Source organism: Ovis aries, chromosome 9 (genome assembly GCF_016772045.2).
Source record: "Ovis aries strain OAR_USU_Benz2616 breed Rambouillet chromosome 9, ARS-UI_Ramb_v3.0, whole genome shotgun sequence".
NCBI lineage: Eukaryota > Metazoa > Chordata > Mammalia > Artiodactyla > Bovidae > Ovis > Ovis aries.
Window position 1 is genome coordinate 46,888,038 of NC_056062.1, and position 16,612 is coordinate 46,904,649.

Below are 16,612 nucleotides of genomic sequence, written 5' to 3' on the forward strand. Positions count from 1 at the left end.
TTGACAAATAAATGTATTGCAACCTATATTCAAATATATGCACTAACATGGCTTTAAATAAAAGGACAAATGTCTCCAAATAATACAATTCAATTTAGATTATTATTTTAGAAAAATAAGAAAAAGTGTGGTTTTGTTGGAGTAAAAGAGGAGATATTACCTTAAAAGCCCTTTCCTGATGGCTCAGACTGCAATGCAGAATCTGCCTGCAATGCAGGACACCCAGGTTTGATCCCTGGCTCAGGAAGATTCCCTGGAGGAGGGAACGGCTACCCACTTCAGTATTCTTGCCTGGAGAATTCCATCGACAGAGGAGCCCAGCAGGCTAGAATCCATGAGGTCACAAAGAGTTGGACTCAACTGAGTGATGCTCACTTCACTTAAAGAGGGCAGTGGAAATGTATCAATTATTTGAACTCCCCTACTGTTTTGGTCACTTTATACTTCAATTCTACTTTTTTAAGAGTACATGAGTCATCGAGTATTTTCCATAGAAAAATTTAAATTTAAGTTTCTAGCTAACGAGTGTGAAATTGGACCCAGTCATCCAAAATTAAATCATTTGTATTTTTCTGTGAAACAGAAGCAGTTATTAGTCTTCCCAGTTGGAAAAGAAGATAACTTACTACTTATGACTATTCTTTGTAGGTTATGGATGCCACAGATTTTCACCATTGGTATGCCACATAGGAAGAAATATCTCGCTCCAGTATTCAAAAGCAGGGGTCATGGTTCAAGTGCAGACTCTGGGTATGCTTGGTCTGCTGCTACGAGGTCCACAGCTGCATGATGCTCTTGTAGAGCATCTACCAACCTGGGGCTCAGAAAGTGCTTCAGACAAGGGAGGATAACTTATTTAGGTAGCTGGTAACCTCCCCTTCAAATCCCCATCCTTTGGGCCATTTAAAATCATCTTTCATTCTCTGCCTTTATTCCCAAGCCTATGGAATGGGGAGGAGCAGCTGATGGCTGAGCAGACTTGAGTGAAAGACCCCATCCGGCCGGGCCGAGCTGCCTAAGCTTTGGACCGGGGTGGGTTCCTTTTATGGGAGCCCGTCTTCCAGACTGTGTAGCCTTGAGTGTGGGTCTCATGCAACCCGGCTTAACCCCTCAGAACAGCGAGGGTTTTATTCATGCTACCACCTGTGACAGGAATACAAATGAAGTCTGGATGATGCGGTAAAGATGACGGTTGGATTCTATTCACATTGACTGGTAGCTGGGCGGGTGGAAGTGCACAGAGAGAAGGAAGGGTTCCATTCTGTCCTTCGTGCTGCTTTTGAACATTCGCTGGTTGCCAGCTCCCGAGAAAAATCAAGGTGGGGGCACAGAGCCACACAGAGTGTCCACCTCTGGTCAGCGGAGGCTATGCTGAGTCCTCTGGCCCCAGAAAAATGTGACTTTCTTCAAATGACCCTGTAGGGGAGAGTAGGCACAACCATGTCCCCACCTTTTTCCCCCTCCTTCCATCTAAAAACGAAGAGTTCACTGTATGAGATCTGAGCATAGATGAAGGAAAAAAGGGGTTTCCCAGGTGAAGCTAGTGGTAAAGAACCTGCCTGCTAATGCAGGAGACGTAAGAGATGTGGGTTCAGCCCCTGGGTTGGGAAGATTCTCTGGAGAAGGAAATGGCTACCCACTCCAGTATTCATGCCTAAAGAATCCCATGGACAGAGAAGCCTGATGGGCTACAGTCCAGGGTCGTAAAGAGTTGGACACAGCTGAGCGACTTGGCACGCAGCACACACGAAGGAAAAAAGATGCCTTTCTTCTGAATGTGAGAAAGATGTCTACTGAATATGCACTAAATACTGTGACAAGTACTTGCTGGGAATGTTTACACAGCTCCTTATTTCTTCAACAACCGTGCAACCTAGAGGCTGTGATTCCGGAATTCTATATGAGGAAACCAAGTCATAGAGAGTGAAAATAATTTGCTCAGGTTCAAAAAGTTTGTAAGAAACAGAACCAGGATTCATGCCTAGCTTCCACCTGGTTTGATTCTAAGGTTCCTGCTCTTTCTAAAAAACAATTTATTAAACTAGTAATAGTCTTAAAATATCAGACTGGTCGAGAAGTGAGAAGTATGCTTGGACTTTTCGTTAGGGTTTTAACTTCTGCTTTTCCTTTTCAAAACACATTACTTTTCAAATTAATGGGAACATTATTATAAGAGTGAGACGTGACAGGGCGTTTATTGTTGCTGCTTCTTGGGTGGTTGTGGTATGCGGCCTCATGATTACACACCCACAGTGAAAGTATGGCAGAGTCCCAGCGTGACACATCTTAACGTGTTTTATGGTTTGAAGGGGGGAATACCAAGGTTTTGCAAAACTGTAAAACCTTGTGCAAGACCTTGATAGTAAAACACATACATATGTAACTGTTTTAAAGTGTGGAAGTTTTACCTAAAAATCTGATGTTCGCAAAAATGAACCATTCAAAATCTCCAGAAACAAAACAAGAAGCTTAGTGATTTCGCCACTTCGATGATATCAGCACCTAGAAATGTGGCAACTTCAGAGCACTGCAACCTTGAACCGGTTATTTCTTCTAGAAAATTTTGGGACTATGATTTCATCCATTTGCTGGTACCAAACTGAGATGAAACTGAGTTGTTGATAACTAGTGAATCTTAAAAGAAAAAGAAGAGGAAAGAGATTAAGGCAACTAAGGCAGGCATTGAATAGACTCTCTGTGAAAGGTGAACATTATGAAGATATAATTTTGATGAGAAACCAGGAAATATTCATTTTTAGAGTGGGCTGGTTTCAGAATCTGTCTTGTAGATGCTATGTGTGTGTATGTTTCAGTTCTTAGAAGACAGAACTATACTTGTAAAATTATATCTATAATTTATATATATAAAACTTAGCTCAATATTATCTATATGAAAATGGAAAATGTTATGATGAAAATATGCAAACAGGATTTTATGATGGAGGGCAGCAGGCAAAGCTGCAAGCTCACGTATAGAAACAAGACATTATTTTTCTAAAATCTGCCTCTTTTAAATGTTATATAAAAAGCAGATAAAAAACACAACCCAATATGAACTCTAAGAGGATGCATTCAAAAACAGATGACAGGAGGTAACAGTCTCCCTGGCCCTAAAGGAAGGCAGTGTATGAACACTTCATGAGCATATATTGGCCCTGGGTGCTAAGATGCTGTTCGTACTTGCCTAATACAATTTTTTCTGGCACTACAAAGTCCGATGTGATTTTTAAAATACTATCTTCTTGAATTTTTTTCTACAGGCAAAAATATCAAAGGAAAGAGGCAGAAAATGAGCTCAGGGGAAAAAAAGAAGAAAGACAAGAAAAGCACAGGAAGAAAGCTGTTATGTTTTGTGTTTCAACTCCACAAAAGAGTTCTGTCTCGAGGTTGAGCCTTTCAAATCTCTTGTCATTCGGGATATGAAACTCTAATTTAGTGGCGTGGCCAGCTGAGGCTCAGACTTAAACATGCTGACGAGCTGAAACAAGAGGTGGCTCACTTTCTTACTTCTGGTTTCCATCCTTGCCTGGCTCCTCACTTGCAAATTCTGACAGTCACTCACTCTGTGAGCTATGAAAATACCAAGGTGGCGTGGGATCAGTGGGCACCTAATTGAGTTTTACTAGATGAAAAGTTCCATCACCCTGCCTCACCTTGGCCCCCTCCATCTTTACGGGATTGTTGAATTTTATACAGAGCCTATTTATAAACCACTGCAAGTGATACCTGCATTCATCTTGCACTGTGACATCATCTTCTCATCAATAATTTAAGCCTAAGAAATGGATTAAAGGGACTCTGAAGGGATTTCTCACACATGGAGAAACAGAAAGTAACTCAACTCTCCAAAGGATTTATTTGGAGCTCTTACCTTGTTCTTTGATCTGACGAATTTGCTTCACAGTTTCTTTTAAGATTGCACATTTGTCAGGTTTGAAGTTAAAGTTGTCTATGTCGTTAAAATTAGCAAAAATCAGCTCTGCAAGTTCTTCGATATATTTATTTTCCTGTTCACGGTTACGTTTCTCGGTGCTCCTTTTGGGGCTATTATGAAACAGATAAGAATGTTAACTACATCTTAATACAGAGAGCAAACAAAAGTTACATGTGGAAACATGGAGGTACTTTGGGGGAAAAAATCCTGAATTTCCCCCAAATGTTGCATTTTTCTTTGTTTTTAAATCAACCTTGTCCCAATTAGTAATTACAAATTCACTTATGCAATCATTTGGTCAATGTGTTTAATGTCTTCCACTCGACTGTATGTTTCATAACGACAAGGATGATCTGCCCAGCATTGTGCTTAAAGCGACACTTGGTACAACAGGCATCTAATTTATTATTAAATAAATAAGAGTTTTAGAAATGGAAAGGAGCTCATGCTTATAAAAATTTAAGATTAAGAAAGGGAAATTAAACTAGTTATAACAGGAATAAATAAACTTCATGGCAAAATAATGAAAATAAATCTTCATCATTTCATACACTTCTTTAGGATGTTAATAATTAAACCCAACGGTCTTTTAAGATAATGTTAAAAAACCACAGTGCAGCTAGAAACGAAAGTGAAACTAACCCAGGGTCTCTGTTAACTGTTCAGCTGAATGGCATGCAAAAAGTAAACAAACAGTCCAAATTCAACTTGAGTTTTAAAACATTAATGGAAAGGAGGGAAAAATAAAAACTGGCAAGATCTTCTCATCTGAATTTGATGAAAGAGCAAACTTAGAAGTTCCCTTTGATAATTACAGGGTGTCATTTTTTTTTCTCAAATACAGCACAGAGTCCACTGGATGACATTCAAACAATATAATAAATAAGAAAAGTACACTATTCAGAGTACAAGCTTGCTATGTTCTTAATATCTAATTATTTGTATGTAATACCAATTTACAAAACTTTGTAATATGTAATGGACAGTCATATGCTTGCATTTACATATTAGCATTATTTTCATGAACTAATAAACCTAAGACAGAACACAGTTTCTCTATTTTATAGTGACTGCATGATTCGTCCAAGATCACTCAGTGACCAGAACTGGGTTTTGCAAAGTCTCATTTTCACTCCTGGCTTCTACTTTCTTAAGTCTGGAGAAAGGAAGGCAATGGCTGCCACGCACTAAAGAGCCAAATTCCAATTCTGGATCCTTCTACCCCTTCCACCTCCCTCTATCACCCCAGACCCCGAAGATACCAACTAAATGACACACGTGTGAGAAGGGGGAGCGGGGTGGGAGCTGTGCACACCCCCAGAGTCAGCAGAACACTGGAAAAGAAGAGGCTCTATTTACCACCCGCCTCCGTGCCCAGGACTATGGGCTGTAAAGGCAGTTTGACAGACAGGCTGAGGCTGGCCAGGGAGGACCATGGAATCCAGAGGGTGCACACAGGAGCAGGGGTCTGGGGCTGTAGTGTGGTCAGTGGCCATTCAATCTGGCAACTAGATGGGGAAAAGGCTTTCTGCTCTTTCTCCTGCTCCCAGTGCTCTTCCCTAGTATTCCTCACCCAGTCTTCTATTGGCCACTGAAATACAAGTGGCTGTTTAAATGTTAAAAGCATTTACACGATTTAAGTCATCAAAAGAGTGACGTCTCTCTTCTACCTCTGTTCCCTAGTCCTCGTTCCCCCCAACAGGTAACAATTCTTGTGTCTCCTAATTACCCTAAAACCATACGGATTCTTATTTTCTTTTTCTATAGAAATGGTAGGACACCATACACATTTTCTGAAACTTGCTTTTCCTCTGTAACAATATTCTTAAGAAACTGCTAAGTATCAACCCACAAAGAGTGTCCTCACGCTTTTTCAGAGCTATATTGTGCGTGGATGTGTCACAGCTGTTTACATAGCTCCCTACACATGTTTAAGGTTTTCCTAATCTTTCGTGTTTATGAACTGCGTTGCAGTGAGCAACCTCATACATAGTCATTTTGCATGTGTCAACATATATCATTGGAAAATTCCTAGAAATGGAACTGCTAATTCAGAGAGGATATGCATTTATAATTTTAACAGATACTGCTGTATTACCCCATATAGAGGTCATAACAACCCATACTTCCACCCATAATATATAACATGAAACTTGTTTTAAAAAATATTTGTTTTATTCATTGAAGAGCCTCAGTCTTTGTAATCAACTCAAAAGCAACAGGATTTAACATTTCATTTCTTGCTCTTAGAAGGAAAGAAAGAGAAAAGGAAGAAAAAGTAAAAGCTGATACTTCTTAGCAGCAAACCTTTTTACTATGGGATCTCTTGTCTTTTTGACATTCTAAAAGCAAAACGGAGTAAAAATGTGAATTCAAGATTATGTAGAATAAACAGGTTTTAAGAGTCAGAGTACAGAGGGAATGTAGAGGAAGTATGGAGCCTGCCTCTACTTGTAAGAATAAAATCTGCAACTGATCAGCATATCTAAAATACAAGTTAAATAATATGCATCCAAAGGCTTGACAGTTAAGGAGAAAAACCAAAGAGAGCATGTGAATCAAGTGTGAAACAGATACGATAAAACTTCAAATCCGAGGCTCAGGTGTGCGTGGTGAGAGTCTCACCTGGGTCCGAGCTGGTCAGGACATTCCTTGCGCTTCCTCGTCTCTGCCCTGGATGGGTCAGGGGTGTTTTCTCCCATCCCACTCATCTTGAACACATATCAGCAACTGAAACAGAAAACAGAGAGAGCAAGTGAGCAGAGTCGATGGTCAATTCCTAATGAGAAGACTTTTTTTTTTTTAGTAACCCTGCTTAAGTTAAACTAATGTCAAGGTGAACAATTAGAAAACAAACAAGCCTACCTCAGTGGGCCCACTCTTGCAACAGGAGCTGTATGTCAACAGCACCTGAACTACGATCTGCTATCCCGGTGTTTCTGCTGCCAGCCTCCAGTTTCAGGAGGAATGGTGCCCCACGTGAGAACTACAGGTGCTGTCAGGGGCTCCTCCCAGTCTCTGTTTGGGGTTGGCCAACGTTACATCTGTACTGCAATCACTCACTCGTGACAAACAGCCCCGGGAAGAGGCAGTGCCTCGCCACAAAGCTGTGCTTCCAAATCTGACCAGGCTGCTCTGACACCCCTGTCCTGGTGAGCAATGTCCCTCAAACAGGATCTCCCCTGCCCCACACCAGGCCCTCCTCTCCCAGTGGCTCCCTCCCTTAGTAGTGACTTCTCACATCCTGCCACTCAGACTCTACCTCCTTCCCTGATTCTAGCTGCTATCACCGAAGGTCTTAAGATGCACTCAAAAGATTAGGAACATTATTGACCTTAGTGGGGGAGGCCACTTATTGGCCCACTTGCTGAATTCCTTTCCCTAAGAAAAGAAGAAAAGGAGAAGGAAATGACAATCCACTCCAGTGTTCTTGCCTGGAGAATCCCAGGGACGGGGGAGCCTGGTGGGGTGCCGTCTACGGGGTCACACAAAGTCGGACACGACTGAAGTGACTTAGCAGCAGTAGCAGCAAGAAGATAAAAGGATATATAGTAAGAGAATCAGTGTGTTCACATGGGTCATCATGAACACCATCAAAATAACATTTATATCTGCAAACAAGAGCAACAGAGATTTACGTTTCTAAAGAACTATGCAAAAGGACTGGCAAAGATTTTGAGGAAATGGAAGATGGTTGTTACTCAAGGTGTTTAATAACTGCTCAGCAGAGAAAAAACCGCAGTCCCAAAAGTTTAAGTCACCATTTAGCAATCTCTCCTTGGGTTCCAATTTTATGCCACTTCCTTCTGCCTTTTGTCCCCCAGGCTTTGAAAACCACTTTCGCCCTCCTTCACTTCCTGCAGTGGCTTCTTATCCTATCTAGCCTGGAAAACTCAGAGGGAAGGGCGAGTTGGGAGGTCAGAGGCTTACAGATGATGCTGGAAGAGTGACAGGTCCATTGAGAGCAAGGACAAGGAGGCAGGTGGGCTAGGAGGGCCAGGCAGGCCCGAGGGTGAGAGCACCGTCACACACCCATCAACTGCCTGGCTGTGCCCAGGCTAGGATCTGGGTGCTCCAGCCAGCACTCTCATGTCTTCTGGCCTCAACTCTGATCCAAGAGGGGAGGGGAATTTTATATATATATATATATATACATATATATATATATATATAATTTTTTTTTTTTTGAGGCATCACATGTAAGGAGAACCAACAGACACTGGATCAGTTGAGGGAGGTGGCACCAATTATATTCTATTCCAGAGGCTGCACCAGGAGGAGACAATTCTGGAAGCTAGTATGGGAGGTTCCTGTTGCTGGGAGTGACATAACTAAGTGTCAAGGCCCCGTGGTGCACTCACAGGTTTGGGCTGATAAGTATAATCTGTATTTAGTTACTGTTCATTTAGCATTTATCCTGCACCAAGAAATTGCCAGATATAATTTAATCAGCAAAAACAGACTATGAGAAGCTGGGGAGCAGAGGCAGGAACTATACCCAAGTTTCACCATGTTAGTTATGGGACCTTAAGAAGTTACTTCTTGTGCCTCGATTACCTTTTCTGTAAAATGGGGATAATCATTATCATCCATAGCACAAGGCCATGGAGTGGCCCAGCAAAGGGTGGAAGTGGGGCTGATACACAGGTTTACACCCTACTCTTCACTACAAAGCTATGGTAAGGGAGAGCCTCATCAACATAGCTGTTCTTCCTCGAATCACGGGTCACAGGTCAGGCGTGAGAAGCAGCACGATCTGGACTGCCTGGCTCCCATGCTCCAGTCCCTACCCCTGCCCTAAATATCATTCATTCATTCCTTCAAAGACTGCCTGCCCACTGCTGTGACTCAGGCTTGGTGTGTGAGGGACATGAGGAGGGATGTGTCTCTCGAGAAGAAGATGGGGGAGAGGAGAGAAATTTATGTAGGAGATTTATATAGGAAAAGCTCCACTAAAGAGAAGCAGGTCCTTTGTACTGTGGGACACTCTGCTGGTGGGGAGGAAGCAGGGTCTGAGCTGGGCTGTGAGCAGGTGTGGCAGTTGCTAAGGCATCGCAGGAGGTATAAAAGATGGGGGGCTTCCCTCGTGGTCCAGTGGTTAAGAATCCACCTTGCAATGCAGGGGACACCAGTTCGATCCCTGATCTGAGAAGATCCCACATCTGTGGGGCAACTAGACCCATGTGCCACAACTATCGAGCCTGCACTCCAGAGCCCGGGAACTACAACCAGTGGGTCCACCAGCAGCAACTACTGAAGCCTACCTGTCCGAGAGCTGGTGCTCTGTAGCAAGAGAAGCCACCTCAACGAGAAGCCCGCACGCTGCAGCTAGAGAAAGCCCATCCACAGCAACAAAGACCAAGCACAGCCCCAAATAAAAATAAATCAATCAATATTTAAAAGGACAGACGGGGGAGCAAAAACACCAGAACCCAGCTCTGATGACACCTTCCGAACATTCTCTTTCAGTATTTCTCCTAGAACCATAATTCCCATGGCTTCACTCACGAGCATGTAAAAAAAAAACAACCCCAAACCATTACTCATCCAATCTGGGTGAGCTCTCAACAAGCAACCCAGGGGATTTCCACTCTGGAAATAGCTTTCTATCAATCAAAAAACATTTTTATCATCAAAATAGAATCCCCAATCTGTAACAAAATACCCCATATAGAAGGTATATGTGATAAGTTTGTTGATAAAAAGGCCACCACCCCCCAAAAGTATTTAATAGTAATACTATCGGAATGATCAGAAAGATTCTCAACATTTAGCTAAATTAAGAGACTGATTTACTTAAAAGTCGTATATACTCAGTTTGGGGATTTAACATTAGCGTTAGCATCATCTACTTTTACTTTTCCCCAAACATATGTCAAATAATTGTAACTCTGCATGAAGGGGCAGTACTGATGCATTTCAACAAAGCACTGGACAGAAGGAGGTGTGAAGCCAGGAGCACAGGGTTCTGGTCTAAGTACAATAAAACCATTTGAGCCGAGTTGTAAAGAACCTGCCTGCCAATGCAGGAGACATAAGAGACTCGAGTTCTCCCTGGGCTGGGAAGATCCCCTGGAGGAGGGCATGTCAACCCACTCCAGCATTCTTGCCTGGAGAATCCCATGGACAGAGGAGCCTAGCGGGCTACAGTCCTTGGGGTTGCAAAGAGTCGAACATGACTGAAAGGACCTGGAGAGCACGCATGTTTAATATTTCACTTGAGCCACCAGGGCTTCCCTGGTAGCTCAGACGGTAAAGTGTCTGCCTGCAGTGTGGGAGACCTCAGTTTGATCCCTGGGTCAGGAAGATCCCCTGGAGAAGGAAATGGCAACCCACTCTAGTACTCTTGCATGGAAAATTCCATGGATGGAGGAGCCTGGTAGGCTGCAGTCCATGGGGCTGCAAAGAGTTGGACACGACTGAGCAACTTCACTGCTTCACTGGTACCTACCCAAGGCTGGCTCACAAACCACTCTATTTGTAGCTTTAAAACATCACTCATTTTCTCTTTAAGTTATTTAAATGCCAAATTTCCCTTTTTATTATTATGTGATGGCACCTTAACCCAGCTCCCCTGGAGGCTCAGATGGTAAAGAATCCACCTGCCAATGCAGGAGATGGTTCGATCCCTGGGTCAGGAAGATCACCTGGAGAGGGGAACGACCACCCACTATAGTGTTCTTGCCTGGGAAATCCACGGAAAGAGGCCTGGTGGGCTACAGACCTTGGGGTTGCAAACAGCCAGACACAACTTAGCAACTAAACAACTTCAGCACATTTCTTCAAAACCTAAAAATTTCAGCTTTTCAAATTTCTTGTTTTTCTGTGTCTGCCCCATATGTGGTCTTTTTCGAGCAACTTCCCTGGGCTATGTGTGTCCAGGACACATTGCCTGCCAACCTTTAAACCACCAGAGGGAAGGAAAAGGACAGGGGTGTGTGTAGTCACTGGCCAAGTTGGGGACAGGCAGATGCACTCTGCCAGCTACAATTATCAGGCTGAGATGCCCCGACTGAATCACTCCTCATCTAAAGGGAAAAAACTCTCAGACGGGAAAAAAAGGAAAGAGTGAATTGAGTACTGGAGCGGGGGGGGGGGGGGGGGGGGGGGGGGGGGGGGGGGGGGAAGGTGGCGACAGGAGCGGACGGCTCCTGCTTGCCTCTCTCCTGCCTGCCACAGGGCCAGAAGCGGACGGAACCCCACAGCAGACGCGCAGATTTACACTCTGCTCCTCAGCCGGTGAAACTACCAATGACAGGACCCTCATCACAGAGAAGAACCAAAGGGCTCTAACCTTTCTAACTGATGTTCTGAACCGCCCTGTCAAGCCTCAGCTGGCAGCAAGTGGTAGTACTTCATGACAGAACACAGGTGTGCAAGCGTGTGTGCACACGTGCCTAGGTGAGTTATTTTTGTTGCCACCCAAATAACAGATAAAAACCAAAGACAGACAGTATGGCTTCGAGTATGCATGTGTGCGCGCTCAGTCGCTTCAGTCATATCTCACTCTACGGGACCCTTTGGACCGTAGCTTGCCATGGGATTCTCCAGGCAAAACACTGGAGTGGGTTGCCATGCCCTCCCCTCCAGGGGATCTTCCTGACCCTCATCTCTCATGTCTCCTGCACTGGTAGGAGGGTTCTTTACCACTAGTGCCTGGGAAGCCCTCCAGTCTGCATGCACACATAGAAAAATCACTGAAAATGAAACAGACTGCCAGGCATAAATTGGGAAATAGGGACCGACATATACACAATACTATATGTAAAGCAGGTAATGGATAAGAACCTACTATATAGCACACGAACTATACTCAATACTCTGTAATGACCTAAATGGGAAAAGAATCTAAAAAAGAGTGGCTATATGTATATGCATAACTGATTCACTTTGCTGGGCATCTGAAACTTAACACTGTTCAAATCAACTGTACTACAATGAAAATTTATTAGAAAATAAATTGTAGATACAGATGAGTTTTAATGAAATTTTATAGATCAAAGTTAAATATTAATTTCCAACAAAGGGAAGGAGATGGAGAATACAGAAGGGCAGCACTGAAGCTTTAGACATTTTATTTTGTGAGCAGGTTTAAACAGTTTCTTAAACGGTCTACATGTTTTCAACATTCACACGAAATTACTGTTCTTGAGCATTTTTGTCTGGATTCTGAAATGTTCAGTAAAAATCATAAAAACTGAAAATGTCACAAGTAAACTCCTGGCTCATGTCTGATAGGAAATTACAGTCATTGAGAATAAGCCAGTTTCTACCAAACACTGGGGGCGGGGGGAGCATGTGTGAAAGGACGAGACTGGAAAAGAAGTTTCAGTTTGTCCATTCTTGCTATCTAGAGCAAAACAATAGCCCTGCTGTTACTGACAGCACATCTTCCCTTACATCCTCTGATGTCAGCCTGTACAAACTAGACAGTAGAGCAAAGAACCAATGTTCGATTTTCTTAAAGTAACAACAGTTTGGGCAGGGGTGTGTGAGTAAACAATGTCAGTTTAATGCTTTGCATAATATGATGAAAGCAAAATTATATGTTAACCCTCAACATAGCTTAAAAAAAAAAAGCACTCTTCTTGCATGAAATTCATCAATGAAATTTATAAGGTAACAAAGCAGGTGTGAACACCTCATGCCGTTAAAACCAGTCAATCATCCAGAATTCATGTAAATGGTAATGTGTATTTTATCTTTTATCGGTACTGGCCATCTTCCAAACAGGGCCTGTAAAACTGTCAGATTTATTACATGCTGAACAAATTCAGTTAAAAAATAAATAAGGATAATACTACTGCTGAAATCCAAACATAATAAGTGATCAAACATCAGATCTCTATTGCCATTTTCAAGAAATAGTTATAAAACATTAGCCTGCTATGAAATTCCTACTTGGAGATGAAATTTATAATGAAAGGACACACAGCGCTGTTGAAACAACTTTTCTTATCAACACCTTACGTGGGGAGGAGCTGGCTGATAAATCACCCAGCTCTTGATACGAGACCAGAAAGGCTGCTATGCCTCTCAAGGCCTTCTGGCTCGTCTAAAACACCCTCTACAAGATGCAGGCGACACTGTTGTGTCACCTGTGGTCTGATTCTTCATAAACTTAGTAAGACAAAGAAACACTCAAGTAATACTAAAAGTGTACACACTTCTGTTCGCTTCAACACTTTTCCATTTCTATCCTATTGAATTCATCATGAGACGATAATCTTAGAGGGCCCTCCACAGCTCAGAAGTCCATGTCAAAAGTTAGACGTATACATTGTTTCTCTATCACAAGTAAAAAACAGAGACACAGATGTGTATAACGGACTTTTGGACTCAGAGGGAGAGGGAGAGGGTGGGATGATTTGGGAGAATGACATTCTAACATGTATACTATCATGTAAGAATTGAATCGCCAGTCTATGTCTGACGCAGGATGCAGCATGCTTGGGGCTGGTGCATGGGGATGACCCAGAGAGATGTTATGGGGAGGGAGGTGGGAGGGGGGTTCATGTTTGGGAACGCATGTAAGAATTAAAGATATTAAACTTTTAAAAAAACAAAAAAACAACAAAAAAAAAAACAAGTAAAAAACATTTGTTCATTCCAAACTGTAAACAATTTTTCCCTCAGAGTATACCGTGTTCCAGGAGGGTCTTGGGTTTTATAAAAGCGAATTTTCTGGGTCAGACTCTGAAGAAGTTTAAAGAAACAGAGCATCTAATGTTGAAATATACATAATGTGCCTTAAGGATGTAGAGGCTTGAGAAAGGTAGAAAATCAAGTGGGCCAATCCTTAGACGTCAGTTAGATGATACAGCAGTGAAGGCAGGGGAAGGGGAAGAAATCACTTTCTAAACAGTGTCAACTAAACAAAATTACCCAAAGCAAACAATATTTTGGCAAGACCCCAACTCTTGGCAGGAGTTAACAAATTTTCCATGCAGTACATACACAGGTTGTATGAAAGGATATATTGTTGGTTCATTCAAACAAGCAGACAAAGAAGCAACACACATACAAACACAACAGAAGCAGGGCTATGAAGACTTACTGAAGGCAGGGATGAAAGGACAGAGAAGACGACCAGACTTTCCCTTCCCATTGGCAGAACAAGTAATGCATTAACACAGTGACAGACGATGCTATTCAACACTTCAAAACTAAATTTTAGTTAGTAAAATGGTCTATGATTTTCTCCAAATTGTTACTTTTTACTTGATCTTAAGAACAGTTTTAACTTCATCTTGACCCAACAGTATTTTGTTTCTTGCTTTTCATACAATAAAGTTTTAGTTTACCCCATACATTACAGTGTGTATTTACAGAATGAGACTCACAGAAGTGCACGTTAATTCATGGAGTGACAGCAGTCAGGTTGCTGAGTTTTAGGAAACTCCCTTCATATAAATCCAGAAGAAAGGGCACCTGATAGGAAACAAACTCTCAGTTTAACCTCACTACCTTTGAGCAACTTACTCTACACTTGCCTTTTTTAAAGTTAACTGCAATAAGCCAAACACATACTGTTATTATTATGAGATGATTTTTCAAAGATAAAACACTAACAGTCTCCAGTTGGACACAGGAGTCAAAAAAATACCACAGGCTACCACTACAGCTCTTCTCCAAGTAAAATGGCTTCACCACCTACCTTTTCTCATGCTGTTTCTTACTCCACGGGAACAGTAATAACTGTGTAAAAACAAATGTTCAAGCTACAAGTCCCTTCCTTCTCAGTGTGCTGCACTCTTACATTTACTTCTGTATAATGGCCTTAGAGTGGTATATTAGACAGTAATAGAAGACATATTCCATTTTCTGACTGAAAGCCAATAATCCTCATGAATTTTTTAGCTGAGAGACACTTCAAGATGCCATTGGGAAGACGGTGAGAAACACATTAGGCTGCAAATGTGCAGCAGCAGCTTTTTAACACAGGCTACAATAATCAAGTAAGTGGCTAAATTTGTATTTGCTGGTTACACAAATATTTTGCTGTGACATTTCCATCATTTCCATCTCTCCAAAAGAGGGGGAAAATATCCTCTCTGAAAGTCTTTTCTTAGCAAAATTCAGTGCAGAATGTGTCAGGATGAGAGAGCTTTCTAAGGTGTGTGTGTGGGGGGAGGGAGGGAGATCTCATTTGACGATAGTGGCATAGGACAGTTTCCACTTTCTCAGTTCTCACAGGCTAAGGTCCTTAATTGCTGGTAGCGCAGATGGTAAAGAATTTGCTTGCAACGCAGGAGACCCGGATTCAGTCCCTGGCTTGGGAAGATCCCCTGAAATAGCAACCCACTCCAGTATTACTGCTGAAGAATTCCATGGACAGACCATGGGGTTGCAAAGAGCCAGACACAACTGTGCGACTAACACACACAAGGTCCTTAATGCTGCTCCTATACCCAACTATGTCAGCCGGTGCTAATACAGGCAGCCAGGAATAGCAAGACCGGGTTTTAACAAGGCCTCGGATGAGGAAACACCCAGGGAATAGCTTCATTCCTTGCATAATGTAAGCACTTTAAGCACCGTGTACTCAGTCCATATTTAATACTTGGAAAACCAGTTCTCACCAAAGGCTTGGTATTCTGGAAAGAAGTCATCATACTAAGAACCACAATGTAATACTTGTGTTTTGAGTTTCATAACTTGTCCAGATTAAAATTCAATTCTCTTTCTTTACTCTGAAACCCATTTTAGACTTCGAGATTAAAAAAAAAAAAAACCTTCCTAATTTATGAGAAAAACTTACTGAAATGGTTAAGAGCAAGACAGCCTCTACTCACATAAAAAGTATTTATTATTCAGTTGTAAAACATTTTAAAATAAATGACAATATTCTCCCACAGTGTAATATGTTGATTGCTTTATTATTATCTGGGGGAGGGGGCTAACATTTATTGAGTACTTAAAAGAGTTAAGCACTTTTCTTACTTAAAAACCCATTTTGTTCTTTCTGTATGTGCAAGTACACACACACACAGAGACTAATCTCTTACGGATTATCTAACCTCTCTGACCTGTTTCCATAAGTAATTTGTTCAAGTTACACAGATAATAAAGGACAGGTCAGGAGTCAGACTCGGGTGTAATTATAACAGCTATCATTTACTGAATGCTTATCACCTTGGCAGGTATTCTCTAAACACTTTATACATAGGTAACACCTTTAGTTCCTGTAACTATGATTATCACCATTTTATAGATGAGGAAACTGAGGTATAAACAAGCTACAGTAAGCTGGTCAAGGCCATATCATTAGAAGTTTCTTAGAGTTCATTTGTGAATCCAAACAGCTTCGCAGTTCTTAATCACTACAACATAAGCACCAAGGCTCCTATCCTTTAATACTTTCACTGAAGAGAGAGACAGACTTATGTAAACTATAAAAAGCAGTATATTTTAATTCAATTTGATAAATGCTAAAAATGTAATTTAAAAGTACCCTTTTTTTGGCTAAAAATATAGCAGTATCATTGCAAAATGCAAAATACTGTAAAAATGTGTAGATTCTTTCTTCTGTTCGTTCAATAATTAATGCAGCAGGCACTGTTGTAGGCATGGAGATAGAGCCTGGAACAAAACAGGCAAGAGCCCTTGTCCTGTTAAAGCTCACATTCTAGGGTAGAAAAGAAATCTCGCATCGGCTCATAAGCAATTATACCCTGA

The 16,612-nt window shown here is 41.8% G+C and overlaps 1 protein-coding gene across 38 annotated transcripts in view; it reads right to left on the reverse strand.

Annotated features, from left to right (window-relative positions):
- Positions 1-16,612, reverse strand: part of NCOA2 (nuclear receptor coactivator 2) — a 284,545-nt gene that overhangs the window by 89,749 nt on the left and 178,184 nt on the right. For 37 of the 38 annotated variants that reach the window (XM_060393788.1, XM_060393784.1, XM_060393776.1 and 34 more), the window contains 2 exons: positions 6,560-6,664; positions 3,872-4,044 (listed from right to left, as the gene is read on the reverse strand). In XM_060393788.1, the coding sequence (XP_060249771.1) occupies positions 3,872-4,044; positions 6,560-6,645 (259 nt within the window). In that variant the 5' untranslated portion in view covers positions 6,646-6,664. Of the gene's footprint in view, positions 1-3,871; positions 4,045-6,559; positions 6,665-6,799; positions 6,889-16,612 lie in introns of those variants that run through there. The other variant, XM_042254301.1, reaches the window with a different exon arrangement.